Consider the following 22,044-nt stretch of genomic DNA (forward strand, 5'->3'; position numbering starts at 1 on the left):
GGAGAGAGGAAAGGAGAGAGGAGAGGAGAGAGGAAAGGAGAGAGGAAAGGAAAGACCAGGCTACCTGAGTGGGGTGGCCTTGCTGATTGCCAGCACTGCCTGCAGCAGCCCAGGTCTAATGTGTTTGGGATCTTGCCACTGTGCCCTAGTCATCTGGCTCTAAAGTCCGATGGCTCCAGGCCACTTCAGCCCTGCAGGCAGCCTGAATTTCTACCAGAAGGGGTATACACAGATGTTCTGTTTCCTTTGGTTTGTTTTTATGAGCCAGTTTAAGGCTGAAGAGGGCTTTTATTTCCTGACAGAGGGCAACAGGAGCAAAGACTTTGTTCCACTGAACCCAGGCATTGCTGTGTGTGTCACTGCAGATGTGGCAGCATCCGTGCATGGCATTTCCCAGAGGAACCAGTGTCATGGACAGGCTTTGCAGATCATGGGTCTCTGAGGGGATGCAGCTCTGAAAGGCCTTTATTTGCAGTGTGTTGAGCAGGCTGGGAGCAGGTGAGCCACCCCAACCTGCTGCTCAGTCTCCCTGAGGCTGCATGGCTTGTACAGCCTGTGGCTGTGGGATCATCACCGTCCTGAACTGAGATGCTCAGTACTCTGTCTGTAGGTGTCTGAGCTCCTCACACCTGCCATCTGCATTGCTTAATTGTTTTGCATCCTCCAAAGACTGAACAACTAAAATGATGTCTCCTCCTTCCCTCTTCCCCTTTTTCTATGGTAAAAAATGATGGATAAAAGAACCAGACAACTGAAAACTTGTCTTGGGGACACCTGAGATCTTTTTAATAGTTAAAAAAATAATACTGCTGTTATTGTGTCTCAGACAACCAAACTGCCCGATCAGATTTCCTTTCAGATCTTAAACACTGGCATTTAACAATCACATTTTCCAGGCAGCCCTAGGAATGATGGTATATATCAAACACAGACAGAAACACTTTTGCATTCTGTCAGTGTTTTATTAAAGAAATCTAAGTCATGGTCATGGGTTGAGGTGTACCTCATTTCATCAGAGAGTTTGAGGAGCCATTTTGCTTATCTGACTGCTCTGCAGTATTGAAAATTCTGGAGTCTTCTCTTGCTGATTGCTGTTGTAATGGGACTGATGTGCCTGTTCAATAAGAGAATTCAGTCTGTTCTTGCAAGACTAGTCTGTTCCTCCTACAAAGCCTGTTTTTGTTTTTTTACTTTTTATGCAGAGTAGGATTGACTGCAGCATTGGTGGGTATCTCAGCAGCCAACACATTTTCTCTTTAGTTGAGTTGTTTGTATTTCATATGCTGCAGAAAATAAGGTGGATTTTTTTTAAGGGGTTAGATCTTTTCATTGCAGCCATATGAGTCAGTTATTATGATCTTCAGTTGTGAATATTGGTAATTTTACAGTTGAGAAGTCAGAGCAGAGCTACTTACTGAAATTTATGGGGTTATTTGTTTTCATTGTGACCTAAGATCAGAACTTGGAAAAACTGTCTGGGTTGTAAGGTTGTACCATAAATACTGAGAATGCCATAAATGGTGGGATGCACTCCCCTGTCCAAGTTGTTCATGTGCACTATGGGGAGCCCTTCTGGGATCTGTCCCTGTCAGTCTGCTGGATTGTAAAAAAAGCAACATCATTGATGTTATCAGTGATGTTGTTTTGGGCTTGATTTTATCTGGCTGAAGTTGAGGTTTCAGTCCCTGCAGTGAAAGGCCCCTCCAGGAGATGTGAGATGCTAACTCCCCCTTGGGTAGATCCCATCCCCTCGTCACTGCGTGAAAAACTTCGGAGAGCTGCTATCTCCTGTGGGCATGTACATTTCAGTGGGGTGGTGCCAGCTATGGCACCTGTGAGCTGTGGCTAAGAATTGTAGTTCCTTGATGCTGTGGGATAGAGTGGGGACCTCTTTGACTTTCCCACTACAGTGTTCAGGGTGTCATGTGAATGATGACCTGGGTCACAATCTGCTGCTCTGCAGAAGCGTCAAATTTGGGATCTATAAGATGTGGTCTGTTGCATCAGAACTTGAATGTATGAGGCTGGCAGTGCAGGGGGGAGATGCAGCAGTGCAAGTGTTGCACTTGTTCCACGGATGGGTGAGTCTCAATTGCACCCTAAAGCTGAACCCCCCATGCTGCAGCAACTGAGACCAGCAAACGCTGAGCTTAGACTTCAAGCAGCTTTGGTTGAAATTGCTGTGAAATACTTTAGCTCAAGTTTCAGTTATAGATTATTTTAAGTAAAAATAATTATTAAAAAATGTTTTAATTGTCGGTTTCACAGAATCACAGAATGGTTTGGGTTGGAAGGAATGTTAAAGACAAGATTATCTTTTTCTAGCTCTCCTGCCATGGGTGTGGATGCCACCCACTATGTGAGGTTGTTCAGGGCCCTGTCCAGCCTAGCCTTGAGCATTTCCATGGATGGGGCAGAACAGTCTGGACGTGTCCCACAGGGCAACTTTTTAAGGTTTCTTTTTTTTCCCCCTCCATAAATTCTTTCTGTGCTGGATCCCAGTAGGGAAACAGGCACCACCCAAGCCTGGGCGTGAGACAGTTTGGAGCCATGATCTGGTGTCTCTCCACTCAGCTCTTCCCCTTCTTCTGCAGTGGTGCCCTGTGCTGGCAAACAGTTGAGCACACAGGAAAACTATGTGATGGGACTGGGACAAGTACTCATGGTGTAAGTAATACCTGAGATGACCTACTCTGTCCTTTGAGTCTTATAGGCAGCTCAGTGGAGGCACAGAGGACCTGTTTATTGCTTGTGGTTTGTTGGGAAATGCTGGATGTCTTACTTGCATCACCATGCAGCTCACCCCGCCTCCATGTCTTTTACATTACCAATTTAAACCAATTGAAGCTTCCCCTGCTATCCAAGGACCTCCTGAAGTGTTGAAATCCCAAGATCTCCACACACTGATTTCTTCTTAGGGAACTCTCCTAATCCTACTTGGAGGATTGAAGATCACCAGAAGTGGCTTTCAGCTCTCACTCCTGTGGCCCTGTGGCCCCAGAGGCTTCTCTACAGCAGAACCGTGGCGGTGGAGCTGGCTCCCTGTGTGCCTGGACACTAGCAGCCTTTTTGGAAGGGGTGTGTTTAGGGAGAAGGCCTTGTGTTACTGCCGTGGTTAAGACTGAAACTTGTAAGCGTGGGAAGGGGAATTGTGTTACTGCAATGTCATGGACAACTTAAGTCTTTGCTGAAAAAATTGCTGGAAGCTGCATTTTTGAACAGAACTAAAATCAGGCCAGGTTGTTAAAACAGCAATTGATATTTTTGCTCTATTGTTCATTTAAACAGCCAATTATTTAAAGATTAGCATAAGCCAAATCCTGGCACTTTTTTTAAATTTAATTTCTTTGGTCTCCATACCTTTCAGTCCAAATCAGGAGTGTTTTAGCCTGTGGGGTGTTTGCTGAAGGCTGAGGTGCTCCACAGGCTGTCCTTGGCTGCAGGAGCATTGGCAGTTCAGTGCTATGCAGTGGCAGAAGGCCACTGATAGCTACTGCAGCAGAGCTGTGGCTTCTGACATGGGCAAGCCCAATGTTCCTTGCATTCCCAGAGAAACTCAAAGTGTTCCCTAATGAGAAATCTTTCTCACAGTTGTCAGTCATTATTGTGATGCTGACTTTGGAGAAGGCAGGGACCAAAGTCTGAGACTGAGCTGAGTGTTTATTATGTGCTCTGGTTCTTCCCCAGGTTCTCCAAACTTCCCTGGTTTGTCAGGAGCACTGATACTGGTTTCAGTTAGATCGTGGAAGTTGTAGCTCCTGCAGTCTTGGCTGTATTACTAGCAGCTGTGTTCAGCTTCCACTGAAGCTGGAGCACAGGTACAGATAATTGTTGAAGCCGGATTCCAGAAACCCTCATGCTTTACTCAAGATGATGGAACTTGGCTTCTTTGGGGTATAGAAATGATAAGGAACCTCTGGAGGTCTCTAGTCCAACCCCCATTTGGAACAGAACTACTCCTAACAGCCTGAAGCCAGGTCAGCTAAAACCTTACTGAAGTAAGCCTTGAAAACCTTAGGGGACATTTCTTCCTCTCTGGATGTCTTTTCTAGTGATGCAGTACCTCCCTAGTAAAGATTTTATATCCTAATTTGAATCTGCTAAGTTGCAGCTCATGGCTATTGTCTAGGTTTGCACCAGTTGTTGCTTTAGGTGAGGAAACTGCTGCATTCAGGAGGTGAAATTAATTTTCTCCTGTGGGTGCACTGGCATATTTCTCTCTGAGCTACCAACATTGAAATGGCAGCTCCTGGCTGTTGTCCAAGCTCTGCAGAAAGGCTCAGGAGAAGAAGATGGGGTGTTAATTGCTTTGGAGGTTCTTATGTTCCTTTGGGCTTCTTTTCCTGTACAGGTTTACATCAGATCTCACAGAACAAGGTGGCAGTGCTGCTCCTGGCTGGAGGACAAGGAACCCGCCTGGGAGTCAGCTACCCCAAGGGCATGTACAACGTGGGGTTGCCCAGCGGCAAGAACTTGTATCAGATCCAAGCAGAAAGAATCCGCAAAGTGGAGCAGCTTGCTGGCAAGAGACACCACTGCAAGTGTGCCATTCCCTGGTAGGTGACCTAAGGCCAGACCTGCTGTGCCGGTCTCTGTGCATTCCAGTCTTGCCCATGTTGCCTCCAAGAAGCACTGATCTGGGCACCGTACAAGGACAGATTGAGGGGAACCTTTTGTTGGCAGGATTTTCGATGGCAGTAGCTGAAGGAGAGTGCAGAGGGATGGGAGATGGCAGGTCCATGTCTGCAGACCTGAGGGATTGAGTACTACCTTTGTATCACTGACCACAACCCTAACTGCTCTACCTTGCTGGCTTTCTAAGCAGCTACTGGCAACACTGTAAATGGCACTTTCCAGTTTCATGCATTTCTGTTTTCTCCAGTTCCTGCATGGAGGGCAACCTAGAGCTTGCCTTCCAAGCCTTTCTTCTTGCCCTTGTCCTTAATCTCTGCAAAAAAACCTCTTCCTTTGTGTTCAGGCCACCTCCTGCTGTCACTGTTTACAGCTGCCAGTTCTGCCGGCTGCTTCTGGCTTTCAAAAGAGATGAGCTCTGGGCAAAGTGCAAAATGTGAATTCCCTATGGGATGTGGTGGGTGAGAGGAAGGCACTGCAGATGTGTCTGGAAATGGTTTCTGTTAAATGTTCTTTGTTAGACTATGAAGACTATGTAGAAATACCCTTATGAAATCAGTGTCTGGTCTAAGTCAGGGTTTTGGCAGTGAAAGAGCAGGTGTCAGAGGGCTTCGGGTTGCCACGCTGTTTTACAAATTGGAGGTTGAAGTCGATTCATACATTGTTTCCTCATGGAAGGTGAGTTCCTATTGTGCTTCTTCCTGAAGCCTTGTATACAGGACCTGAATTGCAAATGTATCATCCCTGGTGCTGCTGGAAGTCAGGAAGTATTATTTGCAAGATGCCACATCTGTTTCCAGTTCCCCTCCTGGGGCTGAGGAGGCAGTTGAATCAGTTTTCTGCTCCAGTACACCTGGGCCTAGGCAATGCTATGCTACAGAGATGTAAACTGGGGATTGGGAATTAAGAGCCAGGCTCTCTTGTGTTGTTTCCTCATGCTGACAGAGGACCCTGTATTCCTATACTGATAGTTGTTGAAGTGTTTGACAGGTAGATGATGAAGATGGCTTTTAGACAGTAGTGAAGCAGGATAGTGGAGGAAGAGACAGAAGCAATACGGAGCTGAAAGGAAAAGGAGGAAATAGAAAAACTTGAGACAAAAACAAGCCGTGCAGCCAACGGAAATACTGCTGTTTGCCTTGGCACTGAAGAGGTGCTGGCAGAGTGAACTGATCAGGGTCTCTATACACATTTAACATCAGTTTGAATCTAGAGTGAATGAGGTTGTTTTCTGTCCTTTGCCTTGTTTTCCAGCTCATCCAGATGTTGTTCACATTTAGGGCAAAGCTTTTCTGTCATGGCTGGAGCTAGACCAGGGTAGGATCATACCCTGATGTGGTCATAGGACCCCATGCAGCCTTACTGCAGGATGAGTTCCAGAGGAGAGCTCTCATGTGCAGTTGCGCACCTCAGGATGCTGCCATGTCTCTCATTTCATACTCCTGGGATTCCTCTCTTTTGTGTTCAGTTTGTAGTTGTGCCTTTTGCTTGTGTTGTTCTCTCTCATTGCCCAGCCCCCCCATTCCTGCACAGGTACATCATGACCAGTGAGTTCACACTGGGGCCAACAGAAGAGTTTTTTGTGCAGCACAACTACTTCAACTTGGATAGATGCAACGTTGTCATGTTTGAGCAGAGGATGCTGCCTGCTGTCACTTTTGATGGAAAGGCCATCTTGGAGGAGAAGGGGAAAATTGCCATGGCTCCAGGTACTGCTGTTTGCGCTTCCATACTGCAGTACCGCTGTGTATGTTGATAGTTGCTATGGGCCATCAGCTAGCCCAGGCACACGAGCAGGCTTTGGGGGTCAGGGTTGATGCTTCCAGTTAATGTGGAAAGGTTCTGCTAATGTTTCAGGCTGCTAATCAGGAGCATACCTCTTTTTAGTCCTTGCTGGAGATTTGACCACAGCACATGTTTTTTATCCAAGTCTGGGAGTGTTGGCAGAATCAGGAGTACTGTGACTGTAGTGTAGGGAAAAGGTGCATTAGCAGAGGTCTCTCTGAGATGTGTGGGGTGCTGCTTTCTTTGATGAAGGTCAGGAGCTCAAGGCTGATAGCTGGAAATGGGTAGGAAAGCAGCAAGATTATGACAGTAATGTCTTACCTTGTCATGTTCTTTTAACCTAGACATGGTAAGAGACTTGACGATGTCAGCCCAGTTGAGACTGCGTTGCTGCTGCAGAGTGGTTCTCCTGAGCATCCCAGGAGGAACTGTAAATGGGTGATCTGTGATAAATGTGCAGGTGTCTTTTGTACAGCTGCAGTTCAAGCCTTTAAAAAGGCATTGAGAAGTTTGGGGGGGGGGGGGGAAGATGAACAGAGAATAAGATTTATTTTAATCTTTCTCCAAGAAAGAGAATAAATATGCTTTCGCCCTGTACTGGAGGAGAAGTGTAAAAGACTTTTCCCACCCTCTGCATAGATTTGGCCTTTAGTATTCTCCCTCTGAGGATCTTGCTAGCCTTCATAAAGTCTCATAATGCTGCTCAGTCCCCATGGTCCCACTATTGAAGTGAGAGAACTGGGATGAAAAGAAGAACATGCTCTGTGCATGTTCAGCATGTTCTGCTGAGCTGTGTAGCAGAACTGGACATAAACCCTGGTATCACTGGCTCTTGGCTAGAAAGCATTCCCTACTCTTCTGTTCAAGAATGTTTATTCAGTACTTTCTGCTTTTGCTCTGTTGCTAGAAAAAAAAAACCACCCCAAAGTCGCTAATGAGCCAAGACTATCTCTTTTCTCTTGCTTTATAGATGGCAATGGTGGCTTATACCGTGCTTTGATGGATAATAAGATCTTGGATGATATGAAGCAGCGTGGAATCCAGTATGTCCATGTATATTGTGTGGACAATATCCTCGTGAAAATGGCAGATCCAGTCTTCATAGGTTTCTGTATTTCCAAAGGGGCAGACTGCGGTGCAAAGGTGAAGCAGTGCTAACACTGGGCTGGTTTCCCTCAGGGAGTTTGGGTCTGATGATGCTTGGAAGCTGTGGGGAGCCTGCGGTGTTCAACCCTTTGCCCATCAACAGCTCACTCTGAGCAGATTTAGAGTTATTTGCTGCCTGCACTGCATTTCAAATCTCTACCCATGGGTGTCCTCTGTTCTTCCCAGAGTCCTGTGGAAAATAAACTTCAATTAGAGCAGGGACTATAGCTGCACAGGAAACTACACTCTAGAATTGCTTCATCTCTACACCCAGCCCTTTCTACAAAGGCATTTGGTCTGTCTAGAAGCCATAGACTTGGACTGGGTTGTGCTTTATAAATGCACCTTTAAGTCTAATGGAGGCATTTCTTATGCTCTGCTGTAGAAGATGGGGAAAGCTTTAACAGCCTGGATTTTGTTAACTTAAGCAGCAGCTGTCTGAAGAGAAATTTATGTTACTTGAGTCATCAGCACTGTTCAGACAAATGGGGAGTCGAAGGCTAATAGCTGCAAACTATTTAATGCCAGATCCCAGTCCTTGATAAGAAAAGGGCCCCCCAGTATGCCGATTGCTTTTAACTGGTTTGTCTTCTGAGAAACTGTCATATTAAGTGGTTGAGTACTGGGGTTTATGTTGAATTGTCGGGCAAAATGTGCTCTGTGCCCCTTACATAGCCCTGAGGTGCTGGAGGATCAGCAGGCAACAGTTCCATGGGATTGTTTGTACTTGGGAGTTGGAATAGTTCTGGGATTTTCTTCCTCTTTATCATAAACCTGTGTTCTGTGGCTGCAGGTAGTGGAGAAGGCCTACCCCACCGAGCCTGTTGGGGTGGTGTGCTGTGTGGATGGGGTGTACCAGGTGGTGGAGTACAGCGAGATCAGCCTGGAGACTGCACAGCAGCAGCGCCCTGAAGGGGGACTGATGTTCAGTGCTGGCAACATCTGTAACCACTTCTTCACTGTTGAGTTCCTGGAATTAGTGGCCCAGTAAGTCCCAGCAGACCTTGTAGGTAGCTGTGCAGCCCAGAAATGCCCCCAAGACTGGGTGTTGCTGTTTCCCACTCTGTAATTTCTGTTCTGGTTATCCCCTGTGTTGCCTTTTACCTCCTCTCTCTTCCAAACAGTTTCAAACACCCAAGTCCCCCTTCTGACAGCTCCATCATGCTCTCCAGGCCCTACCCAAGGAAGGGGTTCCCAGGTTCACTGTAACTAAGTCAATTGAGATATACTGGTGCATGATCTTCCTGGGCCTTCAAGGCTGAGCAGCTGTGCAGGCTGCAGTGTGGCCATTGATGCAGCCTTTTACCATGGATTTCCAGTGGGAATGTCAGCCATGCCAGCTCTTGGAACAACAGAGTTTGTGGGAGAGGGTGAAGTTGCAGGTGGACTCTGCACCTCGGTGTTGGAGAGTGGGGATGTGATGCTGGGTATTCAGTGAGCAGCTGTACAACCTTCCTAAAGAGCTTGAGCCACCCTTGGGTTAAGGATCTGCTCTCCTCTGTTTTCATCCCCATCAAGTAACAATTTGGGTTGCCTCTTTTTTTTTGTAACCTCTGCCTGCAATTTCAGTTTGATGCAAAATTCTCCCTCTCCTCTGACTGTCATGTCCCAAGTGGTGCAAAGAGAGCCCATGTCCAGGCTGCTCTGCTCAGGGAAGTGTTTCCTGGATATGACTTGGGAGGGAGCAACACCCACGAACAGCTGGAAGTTGATCCAGAGCAGTAATGAGCTATCTGCTTCCCTCAAGTGCTTTTTTTTCTAAGTGGGCTTGAACTAAATAAAATGGTTTCTTCTCCTTTTGCAGGAAATGGGAATCACAGCTGAAGCATCATGTAGCCATAAAGAAGGTACCCTACATTGACAAGGAGGGAAATCTGGTAAAACCACTAAAACCAAACGGGATAAAGCTGGAGAAGTTTGTGTTTGATGTGTTCCAGTTCTCTAAGTTAGTGACAGACATCATTTTACTTTTCCCCTCTGCTTCTCAGTGTTTGTTTGAATGACTGTAGGTTGAAACAAGCCATCCCAGAGAGCACATGGTTTGCGGGTGGCTTGTTAGGAAGGCAGTTGGATCTACGCCCAGCTCCAATCTGACAGTAACACCGCAGGCTCTAAGGGGAGCTCACAAGGCGCTCGGTGCTTGTGCCAATCCTGCTCCCAAACTGGTCATCCTGCTGAGGATGTGTTGGCTGGCCTGGCCTCTGCCAGCCTAGGAAAAATTGAGTGCAAAGCCAATGCAGCCCATATTGGAGTATTCAGACTTAGAAAAATTGGGTCTTTCAGCATTGTGGCTTCCATGGCAACTGAAGCTCTGGTTACATTTTTGGGTGCTGTTAAGCCAGGGCTCAGTTTGTGCCCTTTGTGCTCGGAAAACTGTTTATTTGAGCACCTTGAGGCCAAGTGGAACCGTCAGCGTTCACTTTCCAATCTCTGCAACGTAGCTGGGAGTGCTGTGACATACACAGTCAGGGGTACTTGTGTCTAGGGAATGTAGGATTTTAGGAATTAAGCATAAGTGTTGTTATAAAATCTATTTTTCCAAGGTTTCAAATTCAGCAGTGAAGATTCTGTTTTAGGCTTAAATAAATGCCAAAGAGAGACCTCAGGCAAACTGAATTAACTTTCTTTGGGGGATAGTATTTCTCCTTTTATATTATTTCTTTTAGAATAGATAGCTCAAGGACCAGTCTCTGTTTCCTGACATGCGTTAGATAAAGTAGTATCAAGCTAAAGACAAAATCAGGGTGATGGGAACACTGCTGAGTTCTGAGCTGTGACAGGACTCATTTGCAAGCAGTGATTCCTTGTGCTTTTTTAGCAGCTCAAAACCACTTTGGCAGCTGTGCTTCACGCACAAAGCGCGGAAATGCACAGATGTTGCTGTGGGGCTTTTTAATTTGCACCCTTGGCTTCCCTTAGCTTGACTGCCTTCGGCTGCATACAGTGCTTCTCCCAAAAATATATATGAGCATTTCCCCACGAATGTTGTTGTTGCATTAGTGAGGTTGATGACTAGCTCTGGTTTTCATGATCATTGTTTTCTTCCCTTTGCTGGTAGGAATTTTGTGGCATTTGAAGTTCTGAGAGAAGAGGAGTTCTCTCCACTAAAAAATGCAGACACAGCAGACAAAGATACTCCTACCACTGCTCGGCAAGCCCTCCTGGCCCAGCATTACCGCTGGGCTCTCAAGGCTGGGGCCAAATTTGTGGATGAAAATGGTTGCAGGATACCAGAAAAACTCAGGTATAAATCTGTGAACTCCTCTGCAGCTTCTCTGCTGGAAGTGCTTAGCCATGCCAGCTGGCCAATGGCACACGCTGGGCTCTCCAAAACCAGGAATTAGTGTAGTCACAGTGTGGCTCAGTATGATTTTTGTACAGCTGGTCCTCTCTGGATGTGCAGGTTGATGTCTATTACAGTTCCTGCTCCTCTTATGACTGTGGGTGCTCCAAGTAGTTAGCACAGGGGGCTCTGGGCATTCTCTCTGTCAGATCTCTGTTCTTGGGGTAATGAGTTGGCCCTTGGTTGTTAGAGCGATTACCAGTTCAGATACCTTCCTCTATCATATGTAATGAAAAGCTGCTGTTACTCTATGGGGCCATTACTTCATCGACTCATAGTTCAATAAACCCATGAGTTGTTCATTTTACTTGAAAGGCATCTCTAGAAAAAGGGTGTTTTGGTTTTGCTGAATAATATTTGGGACCTGCTAATTCCTTTTTATTTTCACACTCTGTTTTCACATAATGTCTGGTGCATGTGACTGTAACAAATGTCTTATCCTTCTGGATATCCTATTCTGGACAATCTTTTGAAGAAGATGCACTGTTTTTTAATCATGACAGGAAGTTAATCCTGTGCTCTCTTCATCAGTCTCTCAGGAACTGAAGATCCTCCGGCTGTGTGTGAGATTTCTCCATTAGTCTCTTACTTTGGAGAGGTGAGAATAACTATCTAAGGAGGCATTTTTAAGGGTGTGCAGGTATGCATCTGATTTCCTTCCAAATACAGGTGTTTTCTTTAGCCTGGGCTTGCTGAGAAATGGTAAGATCAAGGAAACAGGGACTTGGGCTTTGTGTTACTATAATGTGGTTCCATTATGTTTTACTCTTCAGCAGTTTGTTCACTCCTAGTTTTAGCCATTTGTAAAATGAGATTTGCAACAAGGCTGCAGCTTCATTAAGACTCATGAGCACTTTGAGATCTTAATGAGAAGTGCAGAATATCCAAATTAGAAAATCCATGGGTTCTGTGCTCCTTTGTGCCCATATCCCAGACTAAGTGAATCCTGACTGACAAATACGCTATGTGTGTTGGCTTTAGGGAAGCCATTGCTCAAGTTTGTCCCTCTGAAAAGAATTGATCCTGAGAAACCTGCTTCCATTTAGTAATGAGAATAGATGTTTTTCCTGTGTTGGATGGACAGGGTGAAAAATTAGTAGATATCAGGTGAATTTGTGGGCACTGTGTGCTATGTTTCCACATGTGTTAACTTGCAAGCCGGCTATCTGCACTAGATGTGTTCCTCAATATGTGCAGGTGGCGAACTCATCACGATCAAAAAGTTGTCAGAACAAAATGAAAACAAGGCAATGCAACTTTTCTTTGCCGGGATTATTCTAATGTCAGTTAAGGACACACCTTCCCCTGCTGCCCCCTCAAGAAGCTTGCTTCTGAAATGAGGTTTTACGGTTCCTTAGCACCTCTGCTTCTTGAACCCCGGAAACACTTTCTGTCACTGGGAAAGCTGTTACTGCTGGCTGTACCTGACCTTTGCCAGTCATTCCTTGAGGACTTGAGATTGTGTATTTACAGCCTAACAATAACTGTTCTCACACCTTCTCAGGGTCTGGAGGTGTACATGAAGAACAAAGAGTTCTCTTCTCCCTTTGTACTCGATGAAAACAAAGTGGAAATGCTGGAAAATTCTTGAAATGGGAAGCCTTACCCTCTCAAATCAGATCCATGTTTGTCAGATTGAATATAAGAACTGACAGAACTAAAATGTCAGCTATGAAGTGCATTATAAAAAAAAAATTGCATTGCAATGTCCGATTGATTCTAAATCCTCGCAGCAGTTGCAATTACACGCATGTGTGAGCTCCCCAGTTCCATTTGGTAACTTTGAAGGCGGTGCCTTTTACCTCAGTCTGTTTTGTCTACTCAGATGTGAGTGTGAATTTGTGCTTTCTGGGTGCTAAACGGATCCTACATTTCTTATTTACTGTTGCATATAAATATGGAAAAGAGCCAATCAAGGCCTGATAAATCAGCTTTGCCTTCAAGAAGATTAAATTTCTTCAGTGCCTTGTTAGGTATCTTGTTTGTGTGGGTGTGGTTGGTTTTTTTTTGTTTGTTTTGTTTGGTTTCTAAATCATGTGCACAGCTGCAGCCAGATCGAGGTCCCATCCTGAAAAGTATGGAAGGAGTTTGGATACTGAGGTTTTCTTTCTCTTTTTTTCCCTAATCACATGCTTTTTAGAAGATCCAATTCAGAAATTGTATCCTCTAAGCAGATCATACAGAGTCTGCTGTATGTAGGGATGTTGCTGTGCCTAAGCATTTCACAACCCTCTGCCCTTTCTGACTACAACAGTTTTCCTTTCCATTTCCTGTTTTATATATACCATATCCCTCAGACTAGGCTCTCTTGAGGTACCTGAAAGTAGTAAGAGAAACAAATCCCAGTGGTAGAATTTAATGCCTAACCAAAATAAAACAAAAAAAAAAAGACAGACTCAGCATCAATAGGGCACACAGTAAAAAGCCAGCTTCTACTTCTAGTTTTTGTCCAGGTGATTTTCCAGCACTCTTTCACTTAGGAAATAATTCTATAGATGCCTTTCTTTTAGATGTGTTACTAACTATAATGTAAAGATAAGTGTCAGCTAATGAAGGACACTAGTTGTTGGAACATATGTAGCATGTGAACTCAGCCCTGGCCAAGGGGTCCAAGGGTAGTCCTGACCCTTGACCCACCAGTGATTCTTCCTCTTCAGTTTTTGGACACTGCCCCAGAAAGCTCATTCCCATCTGATGCAGAACCTGTGCTGAGCATACCTGAGTTGTTTCAGCCTTGATGAGAACACGTCAGCTGCATGCTCTGGTGGCTGGCCTTTGCATCAGAAATGTTCCATACTCTTTACCCTAAATGCAGTGTTAGGGAAGGTAGTGAGAAAGATGTTTCATCTGAAGCGTTACTTCATGCATCAGCTTCTACTGAGGAACTGCTTATGCTATTTCATTAAGCATAATTAAGTTCCATGGCTTTCTGGAATTTCTGATGTGAAGCTCTATTCAGAATAATAGAGAAGGGAATGGGGAAGTACATAAATGACTTTGACAGTAAATACAGTTTGTAAGTATGCTCAAGTTTTCCAAAGAAAGCATCTAAATGTCGGTATCAGAGTTTTTGGTTGTGAAGTGTTTCTGCGTGAACTTGAGTAATGATGCTTTCGCACATGCAGACGGGCTAATAACCGGTTCTGATTACCTCAGTTGGCATGTGCAGCCAGTAATTCATATTTTTAGTATAAATTAAGCATTTGCCCTTGTCACCCAATTCTGTAATCTTTTTGCAGTGTTTCTATGACACATTCCATTCCTGTCAGTCAGGTTTTATATCTGAGAACAAACTGTATTGCGTATTTGTGAGTATTGCTCAGTAATTCAAGCACACACTTCTTTTACACTGTGCTGTGCTATAAAGAAAGATTTATTTTGCTTTTTCTGAAGATCTTTTTCTCTTGAAGCTTTAGTTTCCATGCACACAGAACAGAGCTGCTGACATGGTTTTCAGGATTGTTTTCAATGAGAAGTTAAATTAGAATGCTGAATGCCTTGTCTCTTGGGTTTTTATTTTCTATTACTCTTCACATTTTAAACTGTGAACATAGAAACAATTTTGAGAGAACTTTAACAAAAAAAATCTGTCCTGTATGTAACAAAGTTTTCGTATGCATTATAAAATGAAAAAAAGTACCTGAAGCAAAGGGAAGGCCTGTAGTACTCCAGAAACTTCTGGACATCTAAACATTTTTAACAATAAAGATGTTACTGTGATTTCTATGTGTTTGTCTGTGTTTCTTGTATGTGAGAAAAATACTCTTGTTGTCTCTGTCCCTATGAATGTTGTCACCGCAGCTGCGGGATTGTGTCACTGGTAGTGCATCTGGAGGCTGCAATGCTCACTCTTCAGGTTACAGGGACATATGGAACTGAGCGGAGGTGATTCCTGAAGGGGGTTGACATTGTGGGATCTATCTTTTCGTCAGAAAAATATTATTTTATTGTCACAGTGCTGTACATTTTTCCCAAGCTTTTCAGCTTAGTTTATTGAGGGAAGGGAGTTTAATTGCAAGTGGCGGTTGTCTTTATTTCAAGTCGATTTGAGTAACATGTTTCTGAGTCAGTCTCACAGCTGGTGTGTCGGTAATGAGCACTCGCTGCAGTGCAGCTTTTACTTTGCTTTCCAACGAGAGGCACTTCTTAAACAGGGCTCTGTTTATAGCACAATCAGTAGGGAAAGGCAGTAACACCTCACAAATGGCAGATTCCCCTCATTTGGGTGTTTAGGGCTGAACCCAGCAAATGTCAGAAGCATATCTCCATTCTTACCTCTTTCCCCCCCCCTTTCATATCTTCCCTTTCTTGCCTCTTTCCCTCTTTCTCTCTTGACACCCATGTGAAGGCTACCGGGGATTTAAATATGTTTTTAAGTTACATGAGTCAGTAGTTTCCTGTGATAGGAAAATTAATACTAAAAATGAACGCATGCTTTGGCATCTTAAATTGTTCTTCTTCTTGTTTATGTGCTGTTCGTATCTACCAGGATTTTTGATTGATTAGTTTTCTTAATCATGAAATACTCAGAAAACACCAAATTTTCAGTTTTATTTTAAAATCTACTGTGAGGTGGATTCCAAATATGAAGGCTCAAATGATGCATGCTAACCTGCCACTTAGGCACAGCTGGAGGTGAATTCGGTGCCAGCACTTAGAGCAGCAGTCTTAAAGCAGCTGCTTCACTGCTCCCTTCTTCCTATTGAACTATGAACCTGATCTAGAAGTTATTACAAACCCGGTCTTGCTATATCTCTCAATGTACATCACTACCTACTCCAAATGAGTATGTCCCTTCTTCTCTGCAGGGAAGATGCAGGGAACTCTCTCATTGCAGAGGGAGTGTCAGGGCTGGGGGGCTCTGGAGGAGCACCCGAAGGAAGGACTTGTGTGGGAGGAGTGCTTCCTGCTGCATACCAAAAATTCAGTGCCAGGTCTTATGGAAGGGTTTATTTACACAACTGGTTAAGTTGCTTTTCACCCACTCACACACATCCTCTCACAGATTCCAGTTGTCTATTCTCAGGCGCGTGTTCCCGCATTGCCTGCTGGAAAACTCTCAGTTTTTCGGTGGCAGGTGGTAATGCCATCAGACAACACTTCCCTGCCTTGTAGAGACAGCAGGACTTCGGGGTTTTCCCTGGCCGTTCTCACTCTCCAGGTGGGCGCGAGGAGCCGCAGCGTCCGTTCCCCTTCCACGGGTCGGGGCACAGTGCTTTGTGCCGGAGCTGTGCCTCACCACAGCAGCCTACTCTGAGGGGAGTCCGTGGGGACTTGCAGGCCATTTACGTAAGCTGATTTTCCTTATGACCTCCCGCATGCACGTCTTCATTTCCCGCTCTTCCACGCCAATGACTTTGTGACTGGTCTCTACGTCGTACTTTCACGACACCGACCAACAGCGAGGATTCCCAGCTTCTCCTTTGCCTCACTGCCCACCCCGGCAGCTGCTGTCCTCGCTGGGCACGGCGCGGTTCGCGAGGTGCGCCGGGACAGCGAGAGACAAGGGCAAAACCAACGCAGCCCCGAGTCCCCCGGCCTGAAGCCGGAACCGGTAAAGTAGGTGGGGGGCTCGGGCAGGGGCCACTCCCAGGGCTGCGGCCTCGGGGCGGTTCGGCGAGTGGGCAGCGGGGGCTGAAACCCCCGCCCGCCCGTGCGCGGAGAGGGCCCTTCCCGTATGGGGCTTCCTCAGGGCCGGAGCCTCCGCGGCGCCGTCGAGCGCTCTAGGTTCCGCCTCGCCCCGCTACCACCGAGCAGGGACGTGCCGGCGACAGAGCGGCACCGGAAGCGGTTGCCGGAAGCTGCCGCTCCGTCCCGCGGGGCGATGGCGGCAGGGGGACCCTGAGGCGGCGCCATGTACTCGGGTGCCGCCGCCGCGGGACCGCCGCGCCGGGACTTCATCTCCGTCACTCTCGGCCCGGAGGAGGCGGTCGGGGTCGGTGGCTACAACAACGGCAAGGCCTGGCGGCGACGCTCCTGCTGGCGGGTGAGGGCCACGCGGAGAGCTGTGCGGTACCGGGGGTATCCCCGGGCTGGGTGCGGGGGGTACCTGGCGATGGGGGAGGGCAGTTTAGCGGCCAGAAGCGTCCCTGGGCTTAGGTGCAGCTGGAGTGTCATGGGCGATTTGGAGTGGTCCCCCAGTTCCGAGTCGGGCTGAGGCCACGGCCGTAGGCCTCGGGCGCTGGGTCGGCCCCGCGCAGGACTCCGCTCTCGGAGTGCCCGCGGGGCTGCTCTCCGCGGGGTAGGGGTGTGTAAGGCGCGGTGTGAGGCTGAGGCATCTCCACGTCATGTCTTTATTTTCATGAACAGAGCTGGGACGGGGGCATACGGTAAAGTCCTGTCCTCTGCTAACGGACGTTTGAGGGTCAACGCTGCGCTCTCTGGACAGGAATGAGGGGAGTGAGATTTGGTTTCTGTGCCTTTGTTCCCTGTGTTAAGGCTTAAGGGGAGTGTCCTGTCTTCTGCCCTAGGAGAGTAAAGGGAACAGTTTTACTTTCAGTGTGAAAGCTGAGTGTGAGGTGAGGGGTTCTCTGGTAGAGGTCTGGGAAGTGACCTTTTGTCTGCTTGTGGGTAGAATGGGCAGGCAGCTTCATGTGCGATGGGAGTCTTGGGCTGGAGAGTCTTGTGAGGAAAGAGTGAGTCAAAGGGACAAGATAGCTCTTGTTACAGATAGGAGATGATGTATAGTCACCTACAGAGGCTTCACAGGTCATCAGATGAAGTGTATGAAGAACTTGTTTAGGCACACGGTCCCACAGTTTTTTTTATTACCAGCTAGAGAGGTATGAGCCCGAGTCATCATCGTTCATTTTATCCTTATTCTCTGTGAGCAAAAAAACCCAGTAAGTGGTGAATGCCCTCACACGTTCTGTTCTTGTGCCTTACTCCTACCCTTTGCGAGACACCACAGTTAAAGCTTCTTTTTCCATCCTACCTTGTTGAACCACAGGGCTGCTGGATTTCAAGCATCTTTCTGCAATGGGAAGAGGGTTATACGGTTTTCCCAGGAGGTAGAACTGAAGATGACAGAGTGGGACCAGCATCTTGCAGTGTGCACAGAAAAGGGTGTACAGTATTACTGTACAGTCAACAGTGCAGGCAGAAGTCAGGAAACTGTACCGTGGGACTCAGAGTGTCACATTGATACTGTTCTCCACCGAGACGTTTCCGGCCTCTGCCTGTTGCTAAGAGGATGAGGACTGTGGGAAGTACTGTGTGGTTTGTGGGAAAGGTTGCTCCCAAGTGTAGCATTAGCGATGAAGTTCCCTCTCTGTATACCCAAATCAGTAGTGAATTTCAGGAGACTGTTGGAAAAGTAACAGTGATAATTTAGCACTTAATGTTTAACTCCAGCTTCTCTGTAAATGGAAGTTAATGTACCTTGGCCTCTTTCAGGTTAATGTAATTTGCTGACAATTTTTCAGTGATTGTTGTGTGTAATCTAGTCATTGTTGTATATAATCTAATGTTAACAATACATTTTTGCCCAGGACTAAGCTTGAAAATTGTGGGTTTGTCTTGCTCATTGTTTTGGTGTTTTACTTCATTTTCACTTTGCTGTAGGTTGGTGGCTTATTTTTTTGTGGTGCAGAACTTGTTCTGTGTGACAGCTCCCACGCTTGTCAGAGCCTGGATACCTGACTTCTCTTTCACAGATTGACAGAATATTCTGGTTTGGAAGGGACCCACTCTCCAAGCAGTCGGCCTATAAAAGGATCAAACCCACAACCTTTCCAGTGATCGGTGCTCAGCTTATTTTGAACCTTTCTTTACTACAGTAACAGTTTTAGTTTTCCTACCATTTTCTTCTGTTTCTAATTTTGTATGTGCACTCTGCAGTCCCTCCCCAGCCAGGAGGAAAGAGGCTTTTGGCTGATTTCCCAGTTGATAGCTGGGCAGGTGCTCAGGTCAGTCAGTGGAGATTGTGCTCAAAGTCAGCTGTAGTTGAAGCTTTCTGGGAGTCTTGGCATTTGGCAGGTTCTGAGGTTCTTGCAGCAAGTGGCTCTTACGTTTTTGTGAGCTTCTTATGCTTCTTATGCTAGCTGGTTGGATTTCTTTTTTCTCTTCATCTAAGAAAATAAGCAATGGACATATGCAGAGGATAAAATTAAACCTACTCAATTTTGTGGGTTTTAATCTGAATGAACTAATAAGAGTTTATTTTTAACCAAGTAGGTTCTTAATGTCATGCTAAATATTCTTTCTTTCACTTTTCTCTCCTAAAGAAATGGAAGCAGCTGTCCCGACTCCAGCGGAGTGTCATTCTCTTCCTGTTTGCATTCTTGGCAGTGTGTGGAGTAATTTCGTACACAAGCGTGGGGGAAGCATGGAAAAGTATGTGTTCTGTACAGCTCAGAATTGCCGGAATGAGGTGTTAGAGTTAGGAGATTGTTGTGGGTCTTATAATCAGTTTTAATTTCCATTGGTAATGACTGGGTGTATTCATTAAAGTGCAATTCTGAGATGATTTTATGTGATGTTTGAATTATGTGATTCTTAATCAAAAATATTTTTGTATGCCTTTGCTTTCTTTTTCTTGACTAGAGCAACATTTTGTTTTAGTTGATGTCTCGGTTTCAGCCAGGATAGTTAACTTGTTGAAGTAGCTGGGAGAGGGTGTAGCTAAGGCCTGGATGTTACTCTGTACCGCATCAGTTGTTGCTGGGCATGGGAGAGGGGAGAAAGAAACTCTCTGTGCCAGGGAAAAGGGGTTCCTTCTGGTAGAGAGAACATGGCAGGGGCAGCTGTCTGTATTCTTGCCTTCGTGTAAATAGTTTATTTTTCCTATACCTTTTGTTATTAATACTGCTGGCCTTACTGTTTGTTTTCTTATTTCATTACTGTTTCCCCAAAATTGTTCTTATCTCAACCTGTGAGCTTTGCCTTCTGTGCCTCCAATTTTCAGCTCATCACACCCCAGAGGGAAGGGGAACGGGAAGGGGAAAACAGACAAGGGAAAGAGAATGGCAGTGTGGTTTCTGTGGTTTCAGGGAACACTGAATTGGGGAGTACCATTCCTAAACTATGACAGTTGGTTAAGATTTGAAGGTTTCGAGTGTGTTTTTTTATTATGTTTGTATGTAGATACAGGTAGCTTAAACCTAATCACTAGAATAAGGTAATCCTCTCCTGGTTTTGACTGCCTGTCAGTTTAGAAATTCCAGGCATTTGTGTAATACTAATGCATATTTACCTCTGATATTATGGATTGTATTGAAAAACTGAAATAGCAGCAATTTTAAAATTCCCTGTGTGCCTTTTAGCAGCCTCCTTTTATATTAGGGAGAGGATTAATACCAAAATAAACTTTGTATCTAGCAATTAGTGTGTGTTTATCAATGTTTTGTGGATGCAAACAGTTTTTGGAGGTGCATCTACTACTTGAATACAGCAAACTGTTATAAATTTCTAACTGCAGCTTTAACTGTTGATTCCATATGCTAAGTATGTGTGTATGAGTATTCCTTTGTGTGTCTAGCTATAACAAACAAATTGTTGGATGATCAGAGGACAGAACAAGAAATTCCTAGATTAAAGCTGGCAAATCCAGCTGTTCTACCAGCGCCCGAGAAAGCAGATACCAACCATGGAGACTACCCTGAGCTTTCACTGCAGGTAATGCGAGAAAAAAATTGTTTTCTAATGCCACAAAGAGTTTGTGAAGGCAAATTGTGCTTGGTTCCAGCAGTTGTTGTGGAGGAAGGAGTTAAAACTTGGAATAAGCGTGCTCTTGGTGGAATGCTGTCCTCTCAGGAAGGGTTTTGATGTAGTATTTCTTGCCTTTGTATTTTTTATTTACATGTTCTGTATGCTGTTTTTCACTCATTGCTCTGCCAAGGAGTGCCGGGACTTTAGGTCACAGTGACCTCTTACTTGAGGCTTCGCTCGTGCTATATGCATCACTCTTGTGAGGAGCCTGGAGTCATGGTTTATCTGGGAGCTTGAGAAATAGCATCAGAAAGAGCAGATGATAGGAGGTTTTGAAGGGTTACGTTTGTGGGGAATGCAGTGGGAAAGGAACATCAACTGTGTGAATTAATAGAGCAAAGGAATACTGGTTACTGTGTTGTCATGGATTTATCTCATGAATTCAGGGATTTTCAGTTAACGAATACAAAATTTTGTGTGAAATATTTTCTTCATCATGCAAAAATGTACATGTATAGTAATTCTTAGTATTTACACTGGCATTGTGGAAACTTTTTTTTGTGTTCTTTTTGCCCATTCCCGTAAATTTACTGTGCCTAATAAAAGGGAATCAAATATCTTTACAATCCTTTGTCACTGCCTCGTGTTAAATGAATACTGGTAGCAGTAGAGGTAGTTTAGAAGTAATTTATCAGTGTAAACTTAAGAACTGTATGATTTTACCAAAGGTTTAAAGCAAATAAAAACACAAGGTTTTTAGCATACCTTCCATTCAGGTCAGAATTTGCACGCTGCAAAACAAACAAAATAAGATTTATCTGAATTTATGCTTACTACTGGAATGATGTTGATTTACAGTTTGAAATTTTACCATCTCTGCAACTTACCAAGCACATTTTTTTTTTCACTTTATATTCTCAGAAGCCACCAAAACTGCCTCACGTTCGTCGTGGTCCTTCCAATCTTCAGCTCAAGGCACCACGGAGAGACACAAGGCTGAAGACCCAGTATGACACCATGAGGGCTGTAGAAGGGCTGGTCGAAGTGGATAAAGTAGAGGAAACAGAGAAATCCATAATCAGGTAGAAACATTTCAGGCAAGGTACAGTGCTTCCCCCTTGCCCCCCCAAGATCCATTGAGCGTTGGAGTGAAAATTGTAAGAGCTTTTCATTGTATGTGTCTGAGGTTATTTTCTTTGTTTGCATGGGTTTGTTCTCTGGCCTGGCCTGACAGCTGCTGATATTGCTAGGCTGATAGATTTAATTTTGACAAATGTGCAGTTTCTCTTATTTTACTGTTTGTATCAAAAGCTGCAGAGGGTTTGAAGCTGTGTAAGGCCGGCTGTATTTCTAATGCACTTAGGTACTCTTAATGTTCAGAAGGAGTCTTCGCGTCCAGAGGTTTCTGCTGTTTGTTGTAATAAATACTAATGTAATAGTATCAATATAATAGTGCTGCTGCAAGTGTTTTTGTCCTGGGGCAGGTTTAG

The 22,044-nt window shown here is 45.2% G+C and overlaps 1 protein-coding gene across 5 annotated transcripts in view; it reads left to right on the top strand.

Annotated features, from left to right (window-relative positions):
- Positions 1-22,044, top strand: part of UAP1L1 (UDP-N-acetylglucosamine pyrophosphorylase 1 like 1) — a 41,289-nt gene that overhangs the window by 3,272 nt on the left and 15,973 nt on the right. For 3 of the 5 annotated variants that reach the window (XM_033518499.1, XM_033518500.1, XM_033518501.1), the window contains exons 2-11: positions 4,352-4,556; positions 6,166-6,341; positions 7,388-7,560; positions 8,357-8,550; positions 9,368-9,508; positions 10,622-10,807; positions 11,438-11,504; positions 19,132-19,240; positions 20,385-20,521; positions 21,476-21,636. In XM_033518499.1, the coding sequence (XP_033374390.1) occupies positions 4,352-4,556; positions 6,166-6,341; positions 7,388-7,560; positions 8,357-8,550; positions 9,368-9,508; positions 10,622-10,807; positions 11,438-11,504; positions 19,132-19,240; positions 20,385-20,521; positions 21,476-21,636 (1,549 nt within the window). Of the gene's footprint in view, positions 1-4,351; positions 4,557-6,146; positions 6,342-7,387; positions 7,561-8,356; positions 8,551-9,367; positions 9,509-10,621; positions 10,808-11,437; positions 11,505-12,410; positions 14,633-19,131; positions 19,241-20,384; positions 20,522-21,475; positions 21,637-22,044 lie in introns of those variants that run through there. The other 2 variants (XM_033518502.1, XM_015644793.3) reach the window with 2 other exon arrangements.

This window comes from Parus major, chromosome 17 (genome assembly GCF_001522545.3).
Source record: "Parus major isolate Abel chromosome 17, Parus_major1.1, whole genome shotgun sequence".
In the NCBI taxonomy this organism is placed as follows: domain Eukaryota; kingdom Metazoa; phylum Chordata; class Aves; order Passeriformes; family Paridae; genus Parus; species Parus major.